Source organism: Plectrocnemia conspersa, unplaced genomic scaffold, assembly GCF_051122295.1.
Source record: "Plectrocnemia conspersa isolate PC_06_02 unplaced genomic scaffold, ASM5112229v1 ptg000010l, whole genome shotgun sequence".
Taxonomy (NCBI): domain Eukaryota; kingdom Metazoa; phylum Arthropoda; class Insecta; order Trichoptera; family Polycentropodidae; genus Plectrocnemia; species Plectrocnemia conspersa.
Window position 1 is genome coordinate 8,846,062 of NW_028277174.1, and position 26,203 is coordinate 8,872,264.

Below are 26,203 nucleotides of genomic sequence, written 5' to 3' on the forward strand. Positions count from 1 at the left end.
GTTGTATTAATATAAATATATGCAAAAATAGATGATAAAACGCTATTATGTAAACGGATGAGCAGCGACATGCGCAATGACGCTGCGTCGCACCAGTGTAATCAGGTCCTTATAAATAATACAGAACAGATTTAGTAATACATAACGAATACATTGCGCTTTCAATAAATAAAACAAAACAGATTTTTATATTACAAATCACACTTGATTTGTCTTATCAACTATATTTTTGCCAAAAATATAAAATAAATCGATTTATAAGTGAAAAATTATTTATTAATTTTTTTTATTTAAATTATTGTCGATTTTTATCTTAAAATCATCAGTTGGAATCTCATATGTTTTTTAAAAGTTTTTTAAAATCGTGTTTGAAAAATTAAGATTAGTGATACATCATCAACACAGATTAGGTTTTTATCGCTGACCCTAATTTCACGAATTAATATCTAAATTAATATTAATATCGAAAATATTCGTCCGTTTATATGTTAACTATTTTTTATTCTCATATTTGTCTTACTATTATTTATATTTATAGTGAAATATTTTTTAATTTTTAAAAACATTAAAAAATTACTATTTTAAAAAACACTGGTTTTAATCAGTATTTTTGGATTACAAAAATTCATATTTTTCTTCGCTGTACCGTTGCAATACCTACAGCCTATTTGTGTGCTCTGTTTGTTATGAAAACCTAATATTCTAATTTTTTTGACATTTATAAGATACATAGCCACAAAAAATCTGTTGCTAACAAACACAATAATGCGGAAAAAATACTTTGTAACTGCCGAAATTCCAAAAATTACTCATATTTTCGTGATAATGATTTTACTGCTGTGGTTAATGGCTAGTAATATTTTTTAATCTTTTTGATTTATAAACTATATTGCTGTAGTCAGTTTTGTAGTATTTTTTTTGAAATCTAATACACAATATAAAACTGCTTTATATTACAAGCAACTATATAAATTATTTTGCGGGGTTCATTAAGCTGATTTATATGTAAAATTATGCTCTATTATTTTTATATATAATATTTTCTACAGTAATCCTAAAAAACTGAGACATGTATCGCATCATACATGGTCGTGTAAAATAATAAAATCGACAAAAAAAATATTACAGTAACAGAAAAATGTTCCATGTATTAAAATATTTCATAATTCATATTAAAAATAAATAGGTATAAATAAAATAAAAATAAAAAGGTATTTTATAATTATAAAAGTTATTTATATTTTATGAAATATAAAATATATGATATTTTTAGCAAATAAGTGAGTTTTTCTCCTTACTATTGTCATTAATATAATGTAAATAAAGCCCATTGAAAAACTAAGAGCTTTGGTTGTTAAATTAGCTTTTTAATTCCGTATTAACATAGAATACAACTACGTATACGCAAATATGCCCTAACGTTATAAAAATCTGCTCTGTTTTTATGACCTTAAAAGTATAATTAGCTGTTTTTTGCTGCTTTCATAACTGCTAATTACGGTTACAAATTTCGATTATAACGGTTTTATTTAACAACGCAATGCAAACCGCTTTAATGGGATTTTGTAATATCTTTCACCAAAGAACAATTTAAACACACGTTAATTAACATGCAGGCTTATATTATGGTTAAATGTTATAAATTAGTACACGCGAAAAAAAAACGTATTAATTATAAATTAGCATTATTATTTATTACGCATCATACTTACTTATCATGCGCTTTATTAAGTTTAGTTAAAATTTTTGCTAAATGAAACAATCTTGGTTTTTTTCACCATGAAACGGTCCAATCCAATTCTTCTAATTTTTTTGTATTAGTAGATGATATTGTATGGTCTTTTATGTTATCTAGGCACTCTATATGAATGATATAAGCAATCCAAACCAAACCCAAAATCAAATCAAAATATAAAATAAATAAAACCTTCTAGCGAGGAAGATTTGTCTATTGCGGGTTTCTTCCTTGAGTTGCGCGATTGCGAAGACTTTCTTTCTGATCTTGGCGTTGCCGGCGCGGATAGAGAAGGAGGTTTTAGGTAATCTATCGGAGGTAAATAACTTTCGTCGTTGGCTTCCCAATTGCCATCTTCGTCTTCTAAAGGACATTCTTCCTCGTATTGTTCGTTGATCGTTTCTTGCCGAGGGTCCGGAGTGACCACTCTTATATGCTCTACAAACTCTGGGGTGTTGGATACTTCGAACAGAGCGTCGAAGTTTTGTTGGAAGATATTATGCTTAGAGAATGCTGGGGTCGCTAGAGGTACTGGCTGTTCAAAGTCGATGGTGTGGGGACTCCTCACAGTCCTCCCGAAGTTCGGATCTTCGGACTTCTTGAGTCGAAGTGGGAATCTGTGCTTCTTCTCTTTGGGTTTCTCTAGGGTGTTGCTCTTGTGGTTTAGGATGACGGAGGGGGGTCTGGATGGGGGAGGGGAGGTGGTTCTACTGGCGTTCACATCAGGACCGGTGTAGTTGAAGATGTCGCTGTTCCTGGTGGATTCCGTGGTGGACGCGGGCGGCGATTCGGGGGTTGGAGGCCTCAGCGATACCTGGGGCTCTAGCAGATGGTCCAATGTAGGACGGGGCCTCACGGGGGGCGAATTGATGCCGTAGGTTAAATAGACTACTTCGTCTGCTGGGAATATTACATACATTCCTGGGGAGACGGCATCGCGCCAGTATGGCCAGCTCGCCTCCTGCGGCTCTCTCAGAAGCCTTGTCGATGTATTCCAAGAAGTACGGCGCGCAAAACTCTCTCTTGTTATTTCTCACGACTCCGACCGACAACCCTTGCTTTCTTTTTATATTCTCTTAAATTTATTGCTGTTAGTCCGTGTTATTTCATGCTATCGCAGCAGTGCTCAACGGAAGCAATCTTTTAAAACGCCTCCTCAGTGTTCCTATGCGGCCGTACAAAACCATGATTGTTTCACTGTTACGTGTTAAACTTTCAAATTCACTCGGTTTCCATGCTTGTCGGGCGAACTGTGGAAAAACAGTATCATTCGTTTTACAATAGAGCTGTATAGAAAGAAAGAGAAACATAAAATATATATATATATACAAGTTGATCAATATTAAACACATCATATGAATTTTTTAATTTATATCATAAAACACATTTATAATGTAGGCTATATTATCGATCATCATGTATATACGAAATACAACAATTATATAAGCATTGTGAATTTATAGTACATTTATACAATACATGCATAGGTATACGCAAATTATTGAAATTATCCAAGGCAACGCATCTTGTAGTATTTATTTGATGAATTTTCAACAACAATTAATCATTTTTGTGTTCGACGGGTGCTTGTAATTGTTATTTGATCTTGACCCAATACAAGTGTTTCGAGACTGTCAATAAATCACAATTGAATCTGAAAGCAATGTGATTAACAACTGTGATATTTCATTGTTTAACCGTGAATTTATGACAAGGTTGTGGACTTCCATCTCACGAGCTTTTTAAACATGGTAGGCAAATATTTTTTCACGTTTATAATGTGAATCATAAATCAAGTGTAATAAATTATATTTATATATATAATAAAAATGTGTTTATTTTAGTCCGTTCCGGCTCAGCATATAATATTTAAAAAATATGTCTAGGGATTAAAATTATTAACGAACAGTTTCACCGTAAAAACCAATCGCGTTATATTATCTTAATGGTTAAGTGACTATACATTTTTATTGTAAAGTATAATATGAACATCTAGCGCTAGATATATAAAAAACCTTCCATCCGATGCGGCATTACGGTTTGATTTACATAAAAGTATAATACATAAGTCCCCCGACTATCTGCTGCATTTAATATTGAAAGCTAGAGCTATGTTGCTTTCCTTATAATAAACACTCGATACCGTGCAAAATTATAGCTGGCTTCCTCGAGGAAGTTTGCTGAGGCCGTTTTTCATCATTAAATATATATATATATATATATATATATATATATATATATATATATATATATATATATATATATATATATATATATATATATATATATATATATATATATATATATATATATATATATATATATATATATATATATGATATTATTTATATCCTAAAATTAATAAAATTTGAATGAACGGTGTATAATAATACACTTAAACAAAGGAAATATATTTAAATTTTTTTTTCGAGCCGTTGGTAATGCATTTGGTTGTTTCGACCAATGAAAAACAAGCATTTAAATATAAAACAAGATGGCCGACATCAACGTGACAACCGTTTTAAATAATTATTATTTATAAATAAAATTTTGCTACGCGACAATAATTTTCATTAATTCATCATGTGCGTTGTTTGATTTGACTGAATATAAATAATTGGATTGCAAATTAACTAGGTATGTTATAACTATGAAAATAAAATATATACATATGTGTAAGGATTATAAGAATACATTGATTAAACTAGATAACAACCATAGAACAATCTTCGTAATGAAATCTTTAAATTTTGAATTGACGGGCTCCGAGGCCGAAATGTGAGTTTTTCATTTTATAATATATAAACATTATCATTGCTTCCGATTTAATGCACATAAACGTTAGATTTTACTGAACAAGGTATATTTTAAGAGTGAACATGTAATATATACTTAGTACGCATGAAGATTGCGGTTAATGTCGATCAAACCGTATAAATGATAATAAAACGTATTTTTCTATCTATTGATATTTGGGGAAACTATCTTTTACGACGATCGCGTGACAACGGTACGCGACAATTGGGCGACGGACAAATGGGCGATTCCGGTCAATTGGGCGACGGTCAATTGGGCGATGGTTATTTGGGCGACGGTCATATGGGCGACAGAAAGAACTTGCACGCTTTGCTTTATTGTAAATATTAATAAAATATACATTAAAACGAAAAAGTATATTAAATGCTAAAAACAATTTTATTTTCAAATTATTAACTCATATTATAATTATATACAATACCATGTAAATATTCTATGATATTTTTTCTATTGTACCTCAAAACTTTTATAAAAATTCTTTGGTCTGTTCTTTTTATAAAGATATCCATTCCAAACATATTTTTCCTTGTCTTTTTGACTTAATATGCCTGAATTATCCATTTATGAAGAATATAAACTGTGGTAACTCAAATTAGTCGTTCTCAACAATGATCTATAAAAACCAATTATCTATAAATAGCACATAAAATATAACCCACATGTGAATAAAAAGACACATACTTATTTTCTTGCTGTACTGAATTTTTTACCAAAAACACAATGACACTGTGACAAAGTGTTTTAAAACCACGACAAAAATAATTTTCAAAGACGCAACGAAACTTTTTGCGAACATTTTCAGTCAAAATTCAAAAGTATACTGAGCGCTAGTTATGAGTCTTTATATTTATATATAACTACCCTATCTAGTTTTAAATAGATAACTGTAAAATATGCGATTTTTGTGAATTCGCAAAGTTTATTCTCACACTAATTTCCAAGGCGCAAAACATAAAAAAAATTCGCGATAAGGGCAAAACCCACGATAAACATTTATCAGCGCTAGTTCTAGGTTTTTATATTTATATATATATAACCACCCTATTCAGTTTAAAATAGATAACGGTAAAATATGCGATTTTTGGAAATTCCAAAAGATTGTTCTCACACTAATTTATAAGTCTCAAAACATAAAAAAATCGCGTAAAGGGCAAAATCCACGATAAACACTTATCAGCGTTAGTTCTGTGTTATTATATTTATATATAACTATCCTATCTAATTTAAAATAGATAACTGTAAAATATGCGATTTTTGGAAATTCCAAAGGTTTGTTCTCAGAGTAGTTTCCAAGGCTCAAAACATAAAAAAAATTCGCGTAAGGGCCCGTGTTTTATGATATCGGGTAACTCTCTCTAAAATTCTTGAATAAAAAAAATCACTGTTTAAGTGATATTTTATGATTAAATAAGCACAAATGATAAGTAAATATATACATACTATATCTTATGTAGGTATATTATATTTTGTTTAGACCAAATAATGTTTTCATCTTTTAATTCTATTCTAAAAAATATTACTTATATTTTCGTATGTACGTATATATATAATATACATATATATATATATATATTTTTTAATATTTATTAAATTATGTTAATTATTTAATTAATTATAAGATCATGATTTACATCACATTTATTTGTAATGCATTATTATTCTATCGCCCAAAAGACCGTCGCCCAAAAGACCATCGCCCATTTGTCCGTCGCCCATTTTGAATCGCCCATTTGACCGTCGCCCAATCGCCGTCGCCCAATTGACCGTGTCCCCGTGACAATGATTGTGATGCAGTCGGTTATTTAACTGAACAAACTTGGTTACAGAAAAATAAATTAAAACCATTATTGCAGCAAAAAAAATTAGCCTAGATCTTTCCGTTCCGAGTGATGACTCGCAATATACATGTGTGTAGTTTCTTGGATGTTATCTATTAGACGAAATTTTATAATGATTATAAATATGTGACAGCATACCTGAAATAATCGTTAACCAACATATCTAAGAGTAGCTTATTTTTAATTCCGATGTGGCAAAATAAGTATGTATACGTCATTGTTTTTAATCAATTTTTGTTCTGTGCCATCATTCCTCTTTAGGAATAGCCAAATTCAAATTATTTAGTTACATCAAACTTATGTAGTATGTTCCTTATAAAGAGATAATACTTGTTGATAGTGACTTCAACATGAGAAGATTCACTCGTTGTTTATATATACCAATTCTACTTTGTAGCTATATAGGTCATCAACTTGTACCATCATTGCTTCTAAAAATTAATTAAAAACAATAAAACAACACATTATTACTACAAATATAATCTATAAATTAAATTTAAGCGACAACGGAAGAACAAAATTGATGGAAGTTATTGTAGAGGATTAAACACGTAGATTGGCATCTCTTCATCTCCTTCAAAATTGTCGCAATATGTCATATTTTAATTGTTTGCCATACGTAAATGTTATTAGATCTATCATAGCTTCTGAAAATTAACTGTAAACGATACTATATAGTGGGTAAAATGTAACTTTTTGTTTACACTAATACGAGATTTTTCATTATTACTAGCATTGTAATATGTTTAATTAACTTTGGTATGTATACTTTTAATTGCCAAATCCCCGCTGTTTGTCTTTTAATATTTGATCCTAGAAAGTCAATAGTAATTTTGTTAGAATAACCGTGATATATTATTCATATAACCAAACACCTACAGGCACACTTATAATTTATAGTTTTGATTATATTATCTATAATTTCAATTGCTATATGACTTTGAATCATCTTCAATTGACACTTTGTAAGAAAAATGCTGTGATTATAACATCACTGTTTATTTAATTGCACAGAACTACGCACAGCGAGCGCTTGTCAGATGATAAAAGAGCTGTCACATGTAAGCAAATTTGAAAGAGAAATTTCGGTTTTCAGCGCGCTTTAAAATTGAATACGAAATTGATTTTATCAATTTAAATTGTAAAACACTTATTAAATTATGTAAAAAAAATTTTTTTAAATATTTTTAGTTTATACGGGATTTAAAATATAATATAAATAATGGGGATTCGTATTAGAATCACTATACTTACTTAAACTTTGGTTAACGTTGACAATTTAAAGTTATAGTTTTTAGAGAATTTTTAAAATTTCGCTTTAAAAAACATATCCAACAAAAAGGGGCAAAGTACTATTCATTAACAACCAACTACTAAACACATAGGGTTGCAAAAATCCCTCTAACTGACGCCTTTCAAAGAAAACTACACAAAATTATATAACACTAATTTAAATATTTTTTAAATTTTAAGGTTTTTGAATACAATTTCAAGATTTTTTCTAAATATTTTTTTCAACCTTAAAATAATTTTTATCTTACCATGGATTTTAACTTTAAATTTAGGATCCGGTATTCGCACACTTAATAGCTTCGCTCGATAACTAGTTATATAATATAATGCAATATAAAAACGGTTATTATATTTACTGTATATATTCATTCTTACAGATAATTTGGTTTAAAAGTACACGGGTTATAATATTAAGATTGAGGGCTAAAAGGGTTTGTAAAAAACTTTTTTAGTATATTTATTTTTTAAAGCTTTTTATAGTTAAGCAGTATTAAAAAATATTATAATAAGCCATATTTCATTATTAAACTTTTATATAAATAAATAAAATGTATAATCTTTGCCGTTACTAGGCAATTAGATCAATCATTTTCAACATGTTTGTACATATGTAGGTTTTCAGAATTCAGGGTATATTCGGTAATGGATCGTAATCTCGTTTTTAACGCGGGAAGAGTGCTCTGGCAAAATGGGAAATTATCTTGTCTGAGCACCATACCTACAGTGGTAGTACCTACAGTGATGCCGAGCGAGATTTCGCGGAAACGCTATTACGGAACTTGTTCAGGATCTCGTCGATAAGAGCTTGTGACCGCACTTAAAAAAATTCACCGATACTCTCGAGTTTTAATGGTAAAAACCATCATTCTAATCTGATAATGCCTCTGCGGAGGATAACCGTCGACTTGTTGGCGTTGGACCGCTCGCAAATTGGTTGTAAATCAAAGGATGTCTGGATTAAGTTATCGTTGGATTGTATTGTGGAAATTGAATTTTGGTTATACGAAGTGTGACAATTTAATTTCAATAAAAAGTAGCATAATTTATTTATCATGTAAAATAATAAGTTATAATATCCATTAGAGTCCTTTTTTAATAAAATATACTTACACTCCTTAAAAACATATAAGCGTTGTAATATAAAATCTTTAAGCTAAGGACATGTTAATAGCAGTTTTCTATGAGGTTAACCTCACATGCGGTATATATAAAATATATTTTTAAATATATAATAATATTAGTATACCACAAGCATAACAATATACTCAACAAATTTAATATATATTTGAGTGGGTGTGCTTATCAGATATATTCACGCTTATCAGTTCCGTAATAAATATATGTACACATATATATTATTATCATCCGCTTGTCCTGGCATCGAAATAAATATGACGATCTTCTGAGTAAAAAAGTTCTCGCGTCATAACGAGTCTTTGATACAAGATTAATGACTATCAGGTGAGATGTATTGGACTTTCGCAGGTGAAACTTCTCAGACTCTTCGTTTTAATTTCCACGCTATTAATCACACCATTCGAGCATTACATCTTCGTTAGTTTGTAAAGAGTAGAATAATTGAATCGTATAAATCGCATTATACATTCCGACAAAGTTTTATCTTCTGTATTTTACGAACAAATATATATTTTTTTCACCCCTTTTCTTTTCGCTCAAACGGAAGATTGCAAAGCGTGTTCAATTCAAATAAAGTGTGTTTTTTTGCGAGGCGTGTAATCATTTGTATCATTTTTGTCTTAGTGTTTCGGGTTTTCAATCCATCTTTCATTCCAAATCGAAAAAGTCGGATATATACATTTTCAGTAGGTGTATTTTTTATGTAAAGACTTTGTACTAAAGCTTTTAAATTGATAATGAATTTAAAAATAAAACATCTTAAGACCTTTGTGGGTTTGCTTCGAGCTACATAATGTAGAAACGAAACAGTAAAAAATCTATATGATCATTCATAGATTTCAATAGTCTTGAAATCAATCTGAAGCGATATAAACCTGAGTTATATTTTTTATATGGCATCGTATATTTTTCGTTTATAAAAGTTTATATGGAAAGAAAACATATATATGTAATATAAATACCATGAAGAATCTTAAAAAATAATAAAATATTAACCACGGCGATGATTTACAAATAAATATAGATATATTATATATTTGTAAATATATAGTTTTGAATAACAAATCATTAAGAAAGTAAAATGATTTTTCTATGTAAATATCGTATTTTTTTACCTTACAATTTAAGTAAATAGCGTAAATATATTTATATTTAATAATTTATTTTTTTTATGTAAAATTAGATTTTATATTTTAATATTTTCATTTAAAAATATAGGATGCCTAAATAATATTTTTTATTGCTTTATTAGAGTTACAAGTAATACAAATATCTTAATAAATTACAATTTAAATCCTTTCTATCGATCTACAAAATCAAGGCCATTACATCATTGCAATAGCAGCCTTTTTAAATTTATTACTATATTATACAGTAGAAAGACCATATATAAGACTATATAAATATATTTGAGGTGGCTATAGTACCTACTTATTTAAATCACAGGTTTTTTATTAGTTTTTATGGCTCACAAAATATTTTGTTGATATTTAGCAGTAAACAATGTCATTTTTTTACAAAACACTGTACAATTTATAATAATTTTAAGGTCATTTCTACGAGAATTTTGAACAAACGAAAAAATAAATCAACCCGTTTTGAAAGTGGAGCTACACGCAGTATATATTCACAACAATAGAAAATCTCGTGATCAAATAAAAGCAGATATAATTAAAAATATTGAACAGAAAAAAACTACTCTTTGCTTGAAAAGGACGCACGCTAGGCAATACATTGTTATTACCGTAAAAACATTTTCCGCAAATACACTACACTCTCTGGAAGTTGTCTGAACCGAAGTTCAACTGAAGCTGGCCGAGGTTGCCGACTTCCGAGTAGCGGCCACATTGCCACAAATTTCATATGCCATACGGACGGCGGCTCCTGTCACGTACAGCTGGCATATTTGCGCGCGATCAAAAATAGTGCCAAATAATCGCAATTTTTAAATTGTCATATTATTAAAATTACGCTACTGATATTTATAAAAGTTTGTATAGGCACTCACCAATACAATATCAGTGAAAACTTTTCGGTCGTAAATATTCAATTTACGCAAAATCTTTGTCGGCTTTTGCAAAATGCCAAAATGCTTTAGAATACGAACACCACATCTGTGACTATCCTAGAATTTGTTGCCATCGATTCTTAATAAGAATTCGTTATGGTGTGACATTTATATAAACCGTCCTAAGAAAATACATAAGGATATTCGAAACGTTTTTTTTAACAAAATCAAGTACCAGCAGGTATATTTTAATGTTTTAATTTCGTATGAAAAAAAATATAATAACGATATCTGTTAGAAGAATATACTATCAAAAATATAATTAATCCCTTTTGGTGCCCTAAAATATTCAAAGATGTCAGTAAGAGTCTGTTGAAGTCCCCGATAAGCATATGGTACAATAACTTGCCCACGTGACCAAGATGCAGCGCTCGTCATGCGTGTTGACCATAGGACGCCTACGCACATACTGAAATTGAACCAAGCTACTCGTTCTATCTCAGTTTGCGAAAAACTATATCATTATATCTCTCACTCTCGTCACTTAACACGAGAGAGCGAAAGGGGAAGTATCTCACCGCTCACGCTCGAAAGAGCAGCTCCAACTTCGTTTCCTTTGACTTTTGCCGACAATATTCAGAAACGCTTGAAGCTGGCCAAGTCAACTGAATTATCCCCACTTTGATTCCCGTTCTCGGTAACCTCGGATAACTTCCGAGAGATTTTAGAGCGGGAAGAACCGAACTCGACCGAAGTAACCCACTATATTCTCCATCCTTGGCCAACCTTGGCCAACTTCCATAGAGTGTAGTACAGGAATTATATGCAGATCGACAGAACTGTCTTGAGAACTAGATACATCAGCAAAGACACTCCGATATCCAAGACCTGCCATTTCAACTATAACGCGTGATAGTAGCATCAACATTTCTCTATATATGTGTAATTTATAATATATATATATATATATATATATATATATATATATATATATATATATATATATATATATATATATATATATATTTAATAAAAAAAATACTGATTTATAAGAATGTTTGCTAAATCCTTTGTTATATCACAATTCGTTCAATCTTTTATTTATTATAATAAGCAAAATATATTTGTATTTCTAATTTAACACAGAATAATTTAATACTTTATAAATATATGTATAATATACATTCTGATGTATATTAAATGTGGAGATTCTGAAATGCTAATGAATTAAGTAGTAAAGTTGCTTTCACAATAATTACAATATTCACTCGACTCTCGAGAGAGATGAAGTCGGAAATGAATTTTTATGATATTTATAATGTTCTTTTAACAAATTTCATATAACATGCTCTTATCTTTTCGACTAACTCTTTTTCTGACTTTCATTTCACATAAACATGTAGCTTTTCTCATAAACATAAACCAGAAGCTTACACCTGCCGCTTACAAATGCACCGATTTTGTGAACCAAGATAAGGTTTTATTATTTTTTCAGTTATTAAATATACCTTTTTATAAGTAATTCTATAAAATAAAATAATAGTATGTATATTAAAATATTTTAAAGATTTATCCTATATTGGACAATTTGTGTGTACGGTCAAATGTCTATACTTATTTTTTAGATTTGTTAACAGTCATATATTTAAAAAGCTTTGCGTAAAAAACTTTCAAACATTAGCAAAGAATCATGTAAATATTTATTATTTTTATTATTATTCACTATGTGAATGAGATACAGTTACCCAGTTTGTGGTAGCAAATCGGAGGAAACAATATGTCCCCTAGTGGCTGTTACAGAAATAGGTTTTGCCAGCGTTTCCTTCTTCTCTTTACGCTACTAGATGTGGTGTATGCATTGTACATATTATATAAATAGATATTCTGGGCACAATTGGTATTGGAAAATGCAGAAACGCTGGAACCAAGTGGCAGTCGGTACTTATGGTTTATTTATGAGGGCGTCATTATAGGTTCAGTGCAATATGAGATGGCTATAAATATAATATATTTAGATACTCGTACATTATATGTACTATGAATTCTCAGAAAAGCAATCGAAGCATTTTTATTACACTCGATTCTAGCACAGGGTGATGTGCGTAACTTAACTTTAAAAAATCAATAGTTAAAAGAGCCGTTAAACAGAGTGGTACGCATGAATCGTTACTTATATTAATAGCTTTTCTAGTTTTTGATCTTAGGGATAAATATCAAGAAGAGCGATTCTTCATTGAAAGTCAAGCTCAATCGCAATATTAAATTTATCTAGAAAAAATAATTACAATTGATTTTACAAATGCTAACTAGCACTTATTAAAATGTATTTTATACGTCATTACAATATCAGTATATTTAAAATATGCTCAAATTTTTTTTAAAATATGTTCTTGAGCTAATAAATTATTTAACAATATATATTTTCAGGTGAAGTTATATTTTTACTTAAAATCTGGTACATGATCAGAGATTCATAGAATTACTACAATATATGAAATTAATTAAACTAAGCCCAAACGTAACTTAAGTGAATTAATCAAACTCAACTTGACTTAATGAAAGTTTTAAATATTGTAAGTCATTAAATATTACCCTGAAAAACTTCAAATCCAATTTGAATCATAATGTTTTTTAATTTTTATTGGGTCTGAAAGATTAGTTAATGTTAAATAATTATAATTTAGATCGATCATCACAGACTAGGTTTAACTAGGCTATTATATTTATTGCAATACAGTAATAAAACTGAAATATAAAATATCAGAGTGTTTTTAAAGTACTTATTAAGTCGATTGATTTACATGGTATGTACATATTTTTTAAATTAATCGTTTTTTATTATTTAGTAGATTGCTATAAATTAGTTCCTTATGTTACACATTGTGAAGAAGTGTTTAATTTTACTTATTATAATGGGTATCGTTTATAAGTAAAGCAAACCACATAATTGAAACGCCAATATTTTGAAAAACTATGTCAAGAAATAGATGTAGACAAATTTTAACTTTTTTGCATTTTGTTAAAAATGGAACAATTTCAAATAATACATATGGAATAAGACAGATGGCGAAAGTAAAACCAGTTTTTGATTACTTTTTAGGCAAATTCAATAATGTTTATAAGCCAAAGCAAAACTTTTTCCTGAACGATTGAATGATTTCATGATTAGGAAGACTTATTTTTCGGGTATTCAGTCCTTAACCAAGTATAAAATGTTGAATAGAATAAATGAATATAATAAGGTGCCGGTTATATTTGTAATTTAAAATTATACACCAGAAATGGTGAAAGATTAGTAAATACGGTCATGAATGTACTTAACCCATATCTGGACAAGTGGCACCGTGTTTATGCTGACAATTTTTGTAATAGTGAAAAACGGGACTTTGTGGAACAATTCAGGAAAAAAGGTGTTTGCCAGAATCCATAAAAAATATAAAATTAAGGCCGCTACAAATGAAACATGGCAAATAAAGGTACAACGCTTATCGAAATTTGGAAAACAAATAAGAAAAAAGAGATATCAGAATGATATCTACTTTTCATAACAGCCAGATGATAGACATAAAGAAAAAAACCAGAATGATCGGCCTAACAATATATAAGCCTCAATGTATAATTAATTGTAATAAATATATATCGCGCCGATCAATATCTAATATTTTGAAAAACAATGGAATAAGCAAAAATCTTTTGTTTTTTCATTTATTTCAATGCGCATTGTTTTATTCGTTGTCAGTGTCTATCAAAATTTGAATCGTAACAGCAAAATTGAATACAAAAAATTTCTTTTGCGTAAAGCTAAAGGATGGATGCAGAATTCAGTGTAATCTATTTATTCTGAAGACATTTCACCAGTTTCTAGTATCCGTGCTTTCAATCCATCAGAGGCTTTCGGATAAGCGGAAAACCATTAGCCAATAAAATTAAATAGTGTGGAGATATATGTGAGAAGAAAATATCGTGTTTGTTCTGCACATTGAATAAGGAAAGATACAGCATACATCTGCAGAAGTTGTGAAATTCTTCTTCATATTGACGAGTGTTCATTTTGGTTTAGTGTTAATAAAAAAATAGTGAAATATATAAAAAAATGTAAATAGTAAAAATAAATATAAATAGTAATATAGTGTGGTTTATAAGTGTAATGATAAAAATAAATGTGTAAGTGCCAGTTGTAAGCAGAAAAAGGACGCCGAAAAATTTGGTGAGTGCAAATTATATTATATTATAAACGATTTTTTTTTATAAATCGTTGATACGAAAATTTATAGAAATTTAAACATATATATTATTAATTTATTAATAACTGGATTGTAACCATTACAACCATTTTCAATTTTCACAAAATATAAGGAATGAAAAATACATATTTATATGTTCATGATTTTATTCGCCAAAAATTCTTTAAAGTGCAGTAATATTTTTTTTCTAATTCTTTAACAATAAACTGTTACGGCGATAATTTATCCGAATTGTTGCTTGTCCCCCTGGTTTCTTAATCTGTGAATAATTGCGGTTTTCCAAATGGCGAGAAAATTTCAAAATAACAAACACCAGTCAATGGATGATATTTTTTGGAAATTCTTTGATTACTGTGTATCTTATTTATCTACATATACCGTAACGATTTCATTTTTTAATTTTGCAATAACATACAGAATTTTAGGTTGAAAAAATTGTTAATTGATGTACTACCATCCGGGATGGTTCGATTTCTTTGGATTGGTTTTATGTTTACCTAGTCAGAAAATTTTATGTTACACTTCTGCTTAAGAAGTGTAACATAAAATATTCTTTTTTGTATGAAATAAATAATTATGGTTTATATATTTTTTAACAAAAATTTACGTGCCCCAAAAAGGCGACGTCTATTGCGTTGGGTGGAATAAAACAACTCTTTTTACCAAAAAAAAGGTAAAATATAATTTATTTTTCATTTGATGATGCGTAGAAATAGTATACTACCATATCTGATTATTATATAGAGGCAAATTTGATAGTATCTCAGTATTTTTTTTTAATAAAATAAAACGCATGACGCAGGAATCAAGCCTGAGGTAACGGCCAATAAAAAATGTTCTTTCAAGACTCGAACATGAGTCCACGGGCGTTAAGCTGTTAAGCACATAGTATTCCATAAATTTAAAAATGTCAAAAGCCGTGCACTAACGATCAATTTAAATTTATATTCTCCACTAAAAAGTTAGTATCGTTTAATATTATTATTTAGTTGTGTTTTTTAAATATTAAATTCATTCAGAAACATTATTTTTTTAAGACTTAAGATAAAGTAGTTTTAGACATAAATTCAAAAATTGTTTTTATTTAATTAAGCTTTTGATTCTGATTTTTTGCACTAGTGTTTACAGATAAATTCTTTATTTATTCTTTCATTTTTCAATATTATATTTTAAGGGTATTTACATCAAGATTAGTAAAGTGATTTTTAATTGTGCTTTACGCCAAATTTTCTGTAAGAAGTGTAGTAATTTGTACAATATAATCATTTTTAATGATAGACGTCCTTGAACAAAATTTTATATATATTTTATTATAGTTACTATAAAACTTAACTTAGCAATTATTTGAAATGTGTCGCTTTTTTCGCAATATGTATTTTAATTAGTAGCGCAATTATTTTGTATTTTACTATCTACTATTATCAGGAATTTAAAAATATTATGTCTTTAAAATTATCACAATACATACTTTTAGAAATTAAATTGATTTTTTAAATATTAAAAAAAACAATATTAGTCATTAATCTTGATTATAAAATAAATGTACCATACTGTTTTAACTGCTACTGCATACTGTCTGACATAATTAATCAATCGTAACAGAAAGATAGCATATGTAAAAATTATTAGAAATACTTGTAATGTAATTAAGCAATATTTACGTAATTAATTTAAAGGGTAAATATTCATATACAACGATAAAATTCGTTTAAATTATTTTTTCTTCTATCGTATCTTTATGTACATAGCCTAGAAATAATATATTTATATATAGATATCTTTACTGATTACATACCATACGTATCGAATATCAGTATGTAGTAAACACATTATCTCTAGTGACGTTTTCAAGATATCCTGTACCTGACAAATGATGCTTTACGAGGGGCAAACGCGGGTACCTCCATAGGTCAAATGTCAATTTGTCCCGTAAAAATAGCACAACTGATTCCCCCATCAATAAATGTTTATTTTTATTTTTGCACTGCCTTTAACCAATGTTGACTTATTTTAAATAAAAAAATTTCACCCTACGTATGAAGTCTGGACCGTGATATTAAAAATGGTAAAAAAAACGTTAACGTTACGCACGCCACGTGTCGTGCGTAACATATCGCACACGTCTGTTTTATGAAAATATACCATTGGCGGGAGGGGTAGAGGGAAAACTGTGGAATAAATGGGTTATTTTGCTTTTTAAAATGTGAAAAATAAATTTATTTTATGCATACATCGGATAAGTCATGTAAATTAGATTGCTTGTACTTTTTACTTTAAATTTATTTTTATTCATACCAAGTTGTTTTTGACAAGCTGCCTTAGATTTATTATAACACGCATTACATAAATGTGAATTATTATTATATATAACATATAGTAAATATTTCAATTTAATTATTGCTTTACTGTAATCAAAAATACATATTTTTTAATAAAAGTTTTGCTTAATAATATAAAAAGAAATATTATATTTTATCAATATCTTGTTTATAATTTCTTATATGTAACAGTCACCAAGTCTTCTGAACCTTCGTACATGTTTTCGTTTTAAAAAAAGCTATATATAAACCTTAAATTCATTTAAGTGTCAGACAAAGTAAGACGTGAGATCGAACACGTAAAATCTGAGGGTTTAAGGCATTTGCGTTGTATAGTTGAAGGCGAATAAAGTTAAGTTATAAGAAAATTCTTTGTTTAAAAATCTTTACAAAAATACTACTTTCTATACATTGAATCAGACAGAGAAAGACGTGACTTGAGGTTTCAAAGCTTTCATGTATTAGTCAATGACTATCACTGATTAAATATTTCTAGATTATTTTCACCTCACGGATCTTGGTAAATAATTAAAAATAAATCAAAGAAGGTCGTGCATAGTGATGTATGAGTGGTTGATTTTCAATGTGGGACAAGTCCATTAAAAAAAAAATGAGGTACTTTTCATTAGAAATTATCTTAAAATTTATGTCAATCATTTGTCAAGTGTCAATTTTTTACTAGCAATATATTTTGGTCAATGATAATAATTGTTTGTTGATTTTGAAAGTGAGGCAAGTCCACTCAAAATAAAATAATTTTAATAAAAAGTAAATGGCTAATGTATTGATTGTAAGCTGTAATAATAGTATATAATAATAGAATAGATCATTAATTTGCAGATTGATTTCAGTCTCGTATTTTACTACTTATTTAGTAGTTGTTAATTGTTTTACTCAGTTGCAAGTTGCAAGTTTGGCTATCTTGCATGAAAAAATGTATGTTATATAGTATTAAATATATACTATAAGATATCTGCATTTAAAAAATGGTTATTTGGCGTCATAATGTTGCCTATGATGATAATTTTTATTAAAATTTGTTTTAACGTTTTTTCTTTAGCGTAGTTTTAACTTGAATTAAAATTACACGTTTTGTATTTTTTCATACTGTTTCTAAATTTACCACCGTTAACGTTTTCTCCTCTTAAATTCACGTTTTACGCTTATTTTACGATGCTTGCGCTTTACTCTCGAGTTTCGACAAATTTTCACATTGAATTCCTAAACAAATATAACGAGACGTTAAACACTTGCTTAAACATAACACTGTATATAACACACTCACTCTTTCATTACATTTCGTCGGCAATCGTAAAGCGTCTCTTGAAAGTCATTTCTGCGCCACGTTACCGGCATCCAAAACGACACAAAAAATGTTCGCGAATTTAATTGGAGTGGAAGTAGAAATTTGACAGAAAATACAAAATATACGTTTAATATAGGGAGATAAATATTACGAGAAAAAATACAGAAATCGCGTCGGCAGATCAAAAGTCAATTTCGTAATATTTATTTGTAATTGAACGACGCTTTCGTTTGCCAACTTTCGTTGTAGTGTTGACGCGATCGTTATGCTTTCAATACCGACAAAGCTTCGTTGACTCTTTAACTTGATTCGTTGTTTATATAACGACAAATATGACTATTTTGTAAATTGATTTTGTTAATTGAATCGTAGTAAAGTGATTTAAATTTAAAAAAAATATTATATTATCTATAAATAACTTTGACTTGAATTTATCACTATATAAATATATGGTCTGCAAATATATTTTACAATACTATTTTAATAAATACTTTATATAATTTATATAAATTAATTTTGAACTTATAGACACTTAAAAAAATACTAGTTCTGTAAATATGAGAAAGCTCTATTTATTGCCTCCCTACAAACCTAATTGTTTTATAGTTTTTATTTTAAAAATTAAAAATATTCTTAATTGTATAATATACATATTAACAATCTGTCTTAAATAATTTACACATTGCTTAAATTAGTCAGTCTACTGAATATTTATTTACTGTAATGAAACTATATATAGAATTTTACATTTAAAAAAATATAAAATACATAAACTAGCCATATTTATAACATATTACATTTTTATCAAAACATTTCTAAATATGTTGAAAAATATATTTTTGCCTGTGTTTTCCATTTACTATAAATAATAAATATGCTGACGTTCGTAGGTATCAAAGCTTCGATTTAAAAAATATGACGGTGAGACATATCCGGACCCAAAAGTAGCTTTTTGTGTTTACTTATTTGACCTTTAACGAAAAATGCGTGTTCTGCGCCAAAAATCATGTCAACATCTCTAACATGGACTTTAGATAAATATCTGCTCGCATCAAAACGAGACGAAAAACGCTTTTAGCAATTTTACCCATAATTGAACATCATAAATGATGATAATAGTAAAACAGAGATATATATATGTTGATTTTAGTTAAAAAATATGAATTTATTAATTGTATTGTTTTTTATGTAGCTCTAAGTATAATATCAATATTAATTTATTTAACTTGGCCTTACACAATTCATTTATTAAAAAAATGTCCGTCTTAATATATTAAAAGTTGTCAAAAAACGAATATAAAATATTTGTATGCAGCGTTTGGTCCAGGTCTAACCCAGATTTCAGCTGACTCTCGAGGTCGGTCGACGAGATTACCAACACGGTGAATGACTAGTAGTAGGTTCTGCTTTTTTATAAAGTCGTGACTAGGTGTATCTCACAGTTCGCGACTTAAAGCTTGAATTTGTCAGGGGTGCTTATTTTTGTTTGTTGTTAGAAATTTTGTGTGTAACAACTGAGATCATCACGTACAGTTTGTATGTGTTATTTTTTTATAAGTACACCCATAGGCCCTATGTGTCTTCAAAACTTTCAACTCTAGATTCCAGGTGATGCGAATAAATGCGTCTTTTGCGATCTTTGATAGTCGAAAATTGGGTCGGCATTCTCTTGGTTTCATTAATCTAAACTTTAAACAAAGTTCATCTAAACTTTGCATGTATAAGTTGAGGAGTTTTTAAATATCTAAAGCCTTGAACTTTTACGTTAATGTTTAAGCGTAAATGACAATATAAGTATCACGGTGCGTCTGTGATGGTGATTGGTAGTTATACCCATGGCCTCTTCCATAGATTTTGTGTTCCGCCCCTTTCGGTGGGACGGCCGAATTCAAAATAGTGAATGTTAAGTAGTTTTTTGGAACATATTGTTATTACCCTCTAGAGTAAATAACGAACAACTGTCTTGAATAACAATCAAATATAACTTTTAAAAGCGTTTGCAAAGAATTATATGTCCCATTTTTACTTTAACGTTTAAAACTGTCTTTAGATATTACATATCAAAACTGATTTTTTCATCTGTGTTTATGATTTATTTGCATAATATACCGATTTTTGACTAGATGCTTTTTGAATGTGTTAAAAGTGGTTTAATATTTAAATAAAATATAGCTCAATTGATTAACCAAAAAAAGTACTTTACAATTTGTTGGTCGATTACCGATGCTAAATACAGCTAATTTCTTTGTTACATGTTCATCCTAAAAGCTTTGCATATACTAATATGTGTACAATTTCAGTGAAACAATAAATTACTGTACGACTATATCTTATCAATAATTACATTTTGTTTTCTTTTATCTTGAGAATCTCGGTTTATATTTTGGTAGAGGTTACAACTTTAAATTTAAAAATCCCAGACATGACAATAGGGCTTTTGTGCAAATGACAAAAAAAATCCGCCAAAAATTAATATATTATATAAATTACACAGGACACACAGTTTTGCACAATAACCAAAAAAATTCAAAAGCAATTAAAAATTACCCATTACTTCATCATACAAATTAAACCCGCAACAATACTTTTGAACTTGCTTCTAATGGCATTGTTATACAGACCCTTTCTACAATGATTGGAAAATATGACAGGAACCCTGCTTTATTAAAAGGGCGTCAACTTTTAGAGGTGTAGTCAAAAATTATTTCTTTATCTGTGCAATCAAAATTTTTTTTTTTTGAGAGAAATTCTTCCATACATACGTACATATATAATATTTCAGCGACTTATTTGTCATTTGCTATTTATTATGGTACTGTTTTAAATAGAAAAATATGTTTTTTAAAAGCTAATTTATGTATTTCGTATATAACAGAATTATTTCTTAGCACACGGTATTTTAAAATGTATTTGTAGGGATTTGCTAGAACGTAACATAAACTAATACAAATAATCTCTCTAATCGTCAACAGATTGTAGAGACCTTAAAAATCAGAAGTAGTCCCCAGACATGTGGTTAATCGCAGAGTTCTATTTTAGGTACTCTTTTATGTATTTTTTTTAAATATATATATATGTACATGACAGTAAATAGTAATTTACATAAATAAATACAGTTATATGTAGACAACACTATGATATTTTGTAACAAAGCTAATTGGACAGACCTTCTATAAAATATGTAATCCGATTTGTGTTTTCTTGCGCTCTAGCCAAGGGAACGATAACTGATTATAAATGTAACTAAAATAGAAAAATTAAATAGTTAAACTTTATATTTACACTATGTTAACAAAACTTTTTTTTATTTAAAAATTAATAATGTGAACATGAAATAAAACAAACAACATCTCATCTTGTTCATTAATAATAAATTTAAATATTTGATCCACTCGAATGTATTTTGACACATGCTATATTTTAGGTTGTTATAGATTTGAGACAAAATATTGAGTGAATTCTTAGGATACTATATGTAAATAATTGATAAAACTACAAAATATATAACATAACATATTTTACTAAATTTAACTTAATGTAGTATGTTTTTATCACTATTGTTTTAGTTATTGTTTTATTTATTGTTTTAGTTCATATTCTATTTTTAATTTAATAGAATATTTTTTTACAATCATGAATATGTACTATGCTTATTTCTTATTATGTATATAAAAATGTACTGATAATTATATTATAACAAAAAAAAATCACCATTGCAGTCGTTTGTAATATGATAGAAGCATATTATATTTCAACACTATACTTAAATGATACATAACAAAACAACTAATTTTAAAATAAAAACCTATGTTTTTATCACTCTGTATAATATCCACATTGCACAATAATCATCCGGTAAATATCATGTTGCTGAAATCAAATTTCAATTTAAATCTGATATTACATTTCAAGCGTTCATACCCACGTATGCTCTTAGCACGTCGGATTTCTCATCAGATTTTTTACCTTAATCCCAAGGACGCTTCCACGGTTAACCCAAAACCCTAATCGAATTTCGATTTTGTCGGCGCTAACGCGAATCGGACGTCGTTTAGCGCACTTTCGCCGTGCAAATCTGTTATTTCGGCACCATCGAATCTAAATCACGCCCTTGTATTTATTTCGGACCTTGGCCGGCCTCTTGCCAAGAGCACTCCGGGTCTCTCTCGAGCACGTGCGACTCTATTTTCTACCGGCGCGAGCTTTCTTCGCAAAGCTTTTCCGGAAAAGCTCCACCACGTCACGCTGTTGCCTAATGAACGCCGATAATTCATTTTACCGCAATCCACCCTTTCGCCGCGAGCTTTGTTCCCTCGTTTACCGACAAAAGCTCTAACCGCGCTTCGAAAGCTTTCCCCGGCCACAATGCAACCGAGTGTGTCAAGTTGGGCAATAAAAAAAAGCGTTTTGAAAGACGAGGGACCTATAAATTGTTTGGGTGTTTGGGTAGAAGTGCGAGCTTTTTTGCGAATCTAGTCGAGTAATTGAAAGTTATGGGCAAGCCTTTACGGATCGATGTAAGTTTTGAACAAAGGGGAAATAAAGTGATGTTGTGTGCTTTAGTAGTATTTGAAAATGCTTTACTGTGTGATGAAAAAAATAATTTATTTATAAAACAAATACTAAAATAAAGACAAAATCAACATATAAATTGTTTAATAAATGTTTTAATATAAATTAAATTATGTCAAAGACATTTTTTTATAATAGCGAAATATTTTTATATCGGTTACTGACGCTGCTGTTTATACTAAATTCTATGTAACGTGACAGAAAAAACAATTAATAACTAAGTAATATTTATGGTAATTCTATAAAAATACTGTAGCAAATCTAATGTCAGTAGAACCTATTTTATTGGGTTGTAATCAGTGAGCCACATTATTTAATTTAGTCAGGCTAACAAATCATTATCTAAATAATAGTTAAGAGCTGTTTACATAATCAGCTGCGAGCTAAAGCTATTTGCAAAAGTGCAGCGGGAATATAACTTTTACTCCCATATAAATATGGGCCACGAGCCACAGAAAACACATTTAAGGACTGGCAGGGCACATATCATATTTTTTTGTATCAAAATAAAAAAAAATTTAACAAAAATAATATATTATTAAGTCAAATAATTATTAATCATGAAAAAAATAAATACAAGTTTTTACAAACAATAAAATATTGCATAATAAATCCTTAGTTTATGCTATAATATGTTTTCTTAGCTTATGTCACAATTAAAGCTTTAGTTTATTTTATTATTTAAGAATAAATGTTATTTAATTTGTTATTATATTAAAAACGATGCATTATATTGTTTCTGTCGAACAAAATAATTAAAACTTATGAATATTATTTTTAATTGATTACTACTTTGTCTTTGTGTGATTAAATCATGGCTAATATATGTTTTAATTATCAAATTTAAAGTGCCATTGAAAAATTACTTAAGCACATATCTAAATAAAATAAATAATTTAGATACAAAGATGTTTATTCATTGTTTGCGATTTGCGTTAAAAAGCACGTGCTTTTTTTCTAAGCTTTCTAAGAAAATTCATTTTATTTTTTTGTTCTATATTCACAAGCATTTATAAATTTCCTTTGGTTTTTTCGAATCATGATCTGTATTTTCTTAAGCTTAAGAAAAGTTCTAGACAATCTTAAGATTGAACTGATTTTTGCTAGAAACTCTTATATTTTTTTTCCATAATAATTTTATTAAGTATTAAAATTATTTACAAAAAAATAGTACAATTTTTTTAATAATACAAAAAACATATTACATTCATTGAATCATGCAAATGAACACATGTTTACTTAAATTCAGAAATCTTAATATGTTTTTCTAAGCTTATAAAAATCTATTAGTACCAAATCTAAAAATATTGATTTAAATGATTATTTTTCAAATATTTCTTTTTCCGATCTCTAAGCTACGATAGAAATTAAAAAAATAAAATAGTTAATGTGAAAGTTGAAATACATACTTTTTTTTAATATACAGTACCTTTCAACTCTGATTATTAAAAGATTATAACATTTATCTGATCTTGCAATTTTAATTTTTTTCTCATTAGTCACTAAGTCTTATTTTAAAATTGTTTAAGACCATAAAATTTTATCAAATTAATCTTTCTAATCTACCTCATAATTTTGACTAATACTAATTTAAATGCTACATACCCATTTTATATTAATATATACTAGATAAGAGTTATTGAGGGAATAAAAATGAATTTAAAAACTTATCAATGCGAATAATCTCACCGAACGAAGTTCGCTTCATGAGAGATCCTAAATATATTCTTCTAAATATAAACCACTTTAAAATCCGTCCGTTATGAATACATATATTATATAAAGGGGATTCATTATTTTCCCTCTATTAAATAAAACGTCAGCCGATGACTAATGAAACGCGAAAAAACATGAATTTATAGTGTGTTATAAATGTTTGCATGTATCACTCCGAAAGTTTCCAGTGAAATGTACATTAAAAAAAAAACAATCAAGTTCACTGAAACATAAAAATCGATTTTTCAATCAGTTAAACAGTATATAGACTTTTTAATCAAACAGTAGTTGTTGATTGAATTTGGCGTGGAAATGAAATTAATTGACCAAAAAGGCTTTGAGTTAATTCCATTTCAATTATGTCTAAAATACGACTCAACATAAATATATGTTAGTATTCAATCTATCTATTTTATAAAATTACGTTCGTTTTTAATTCAATTATTTCCTATTCACTATTCAATTCTCTCGGCTTATTTTCACTCATCAATTCCATTTTGAATTCAGATCAAATGTGATCAAATATAAGTTCCGATACCGATTCAATCAAGTAAGGGATACATGAAACGAACGGCACCCGTGAAATTGGACATATTTGATTTTAATGTGATCGATTATATTGAGTAAGGAATTCTATATATATTTATATAAATATATATGTATATATATAAGAGAATAGTACAGCTTTATTTGTGTTTTCATAATCTTCAAAGCAAGTATGAAAATAAAACAACAATGAAAACGATTTTTTACCGAGCGTGTTTTCATATGAAAAAAAACAATATAGAAAAATATATAAAAAAGAAAAAGTTTGACAAGTTAAACACAAATAGACAGACAGATGGTAGGGATGGTTGTTAAGTTTGTTTTGCCGTTATATCTACCACACACTATATTTATAGGTGTATACAAAAAATAAAATATTATTGTAGTGATACGTAGCATGTACATATTTTTTTTCCATTTTGATGGTGGTTTGACATTATGCGTCGCTATAAATAATGGCTTTAAGATTTACAGCGATACGCACTATTTTGCGTCAAACTCAGCAAAAGTGTTAAATGGTTGTTTTGAAATATAACCGTTTTGTATATTTTGGCAATTTTTCAAAAAATACAAACTGAACCTCCGTAATCACCTCAATCTTTTGAGTGATTGACGTGCTTTTCTAAAGAGCGTTATTATTTTTTTAGAATTTTATTATGATATTGACTTTTTA

The 26,203-nt window shown here is 28.5% G+C and overlaps 1 protein-coding gene across 10 annotated transcripts in view; it reads right to left on the reverse strand.

Annotated features, from left to right (window-relative positions):
- The window catches only part of Stacl (SH3 and cysteine-rich domain-containing protein), a 256,042-nt gene that overhangs the window by 195,200 nt on the left and 34,639 nt on the right, over nt 1-26,203 (reverse strand). For 8 of the 10 annotated variants that reach the window (XM_088194606.1, XM_088194603.1, XM_088194605.1 and 5 more), the window contains exon 2: nt 1,928-2,985. The exons of the other annotated variants lie outside the window; for them this stretch is intronic. In XM_088194606.1, coding sequence (XP_088050732.1) covers nt 1,928-2,654 — 727 coding nt within the window. In that variant the 5' untranslated portion in view covers nt 2,655-2,985. The remainder of the gene's footprint in view (nt 1-1,927; nt 2,986-26,203) is intronic. 10 annotated transcript variants of the gene reach the window in all.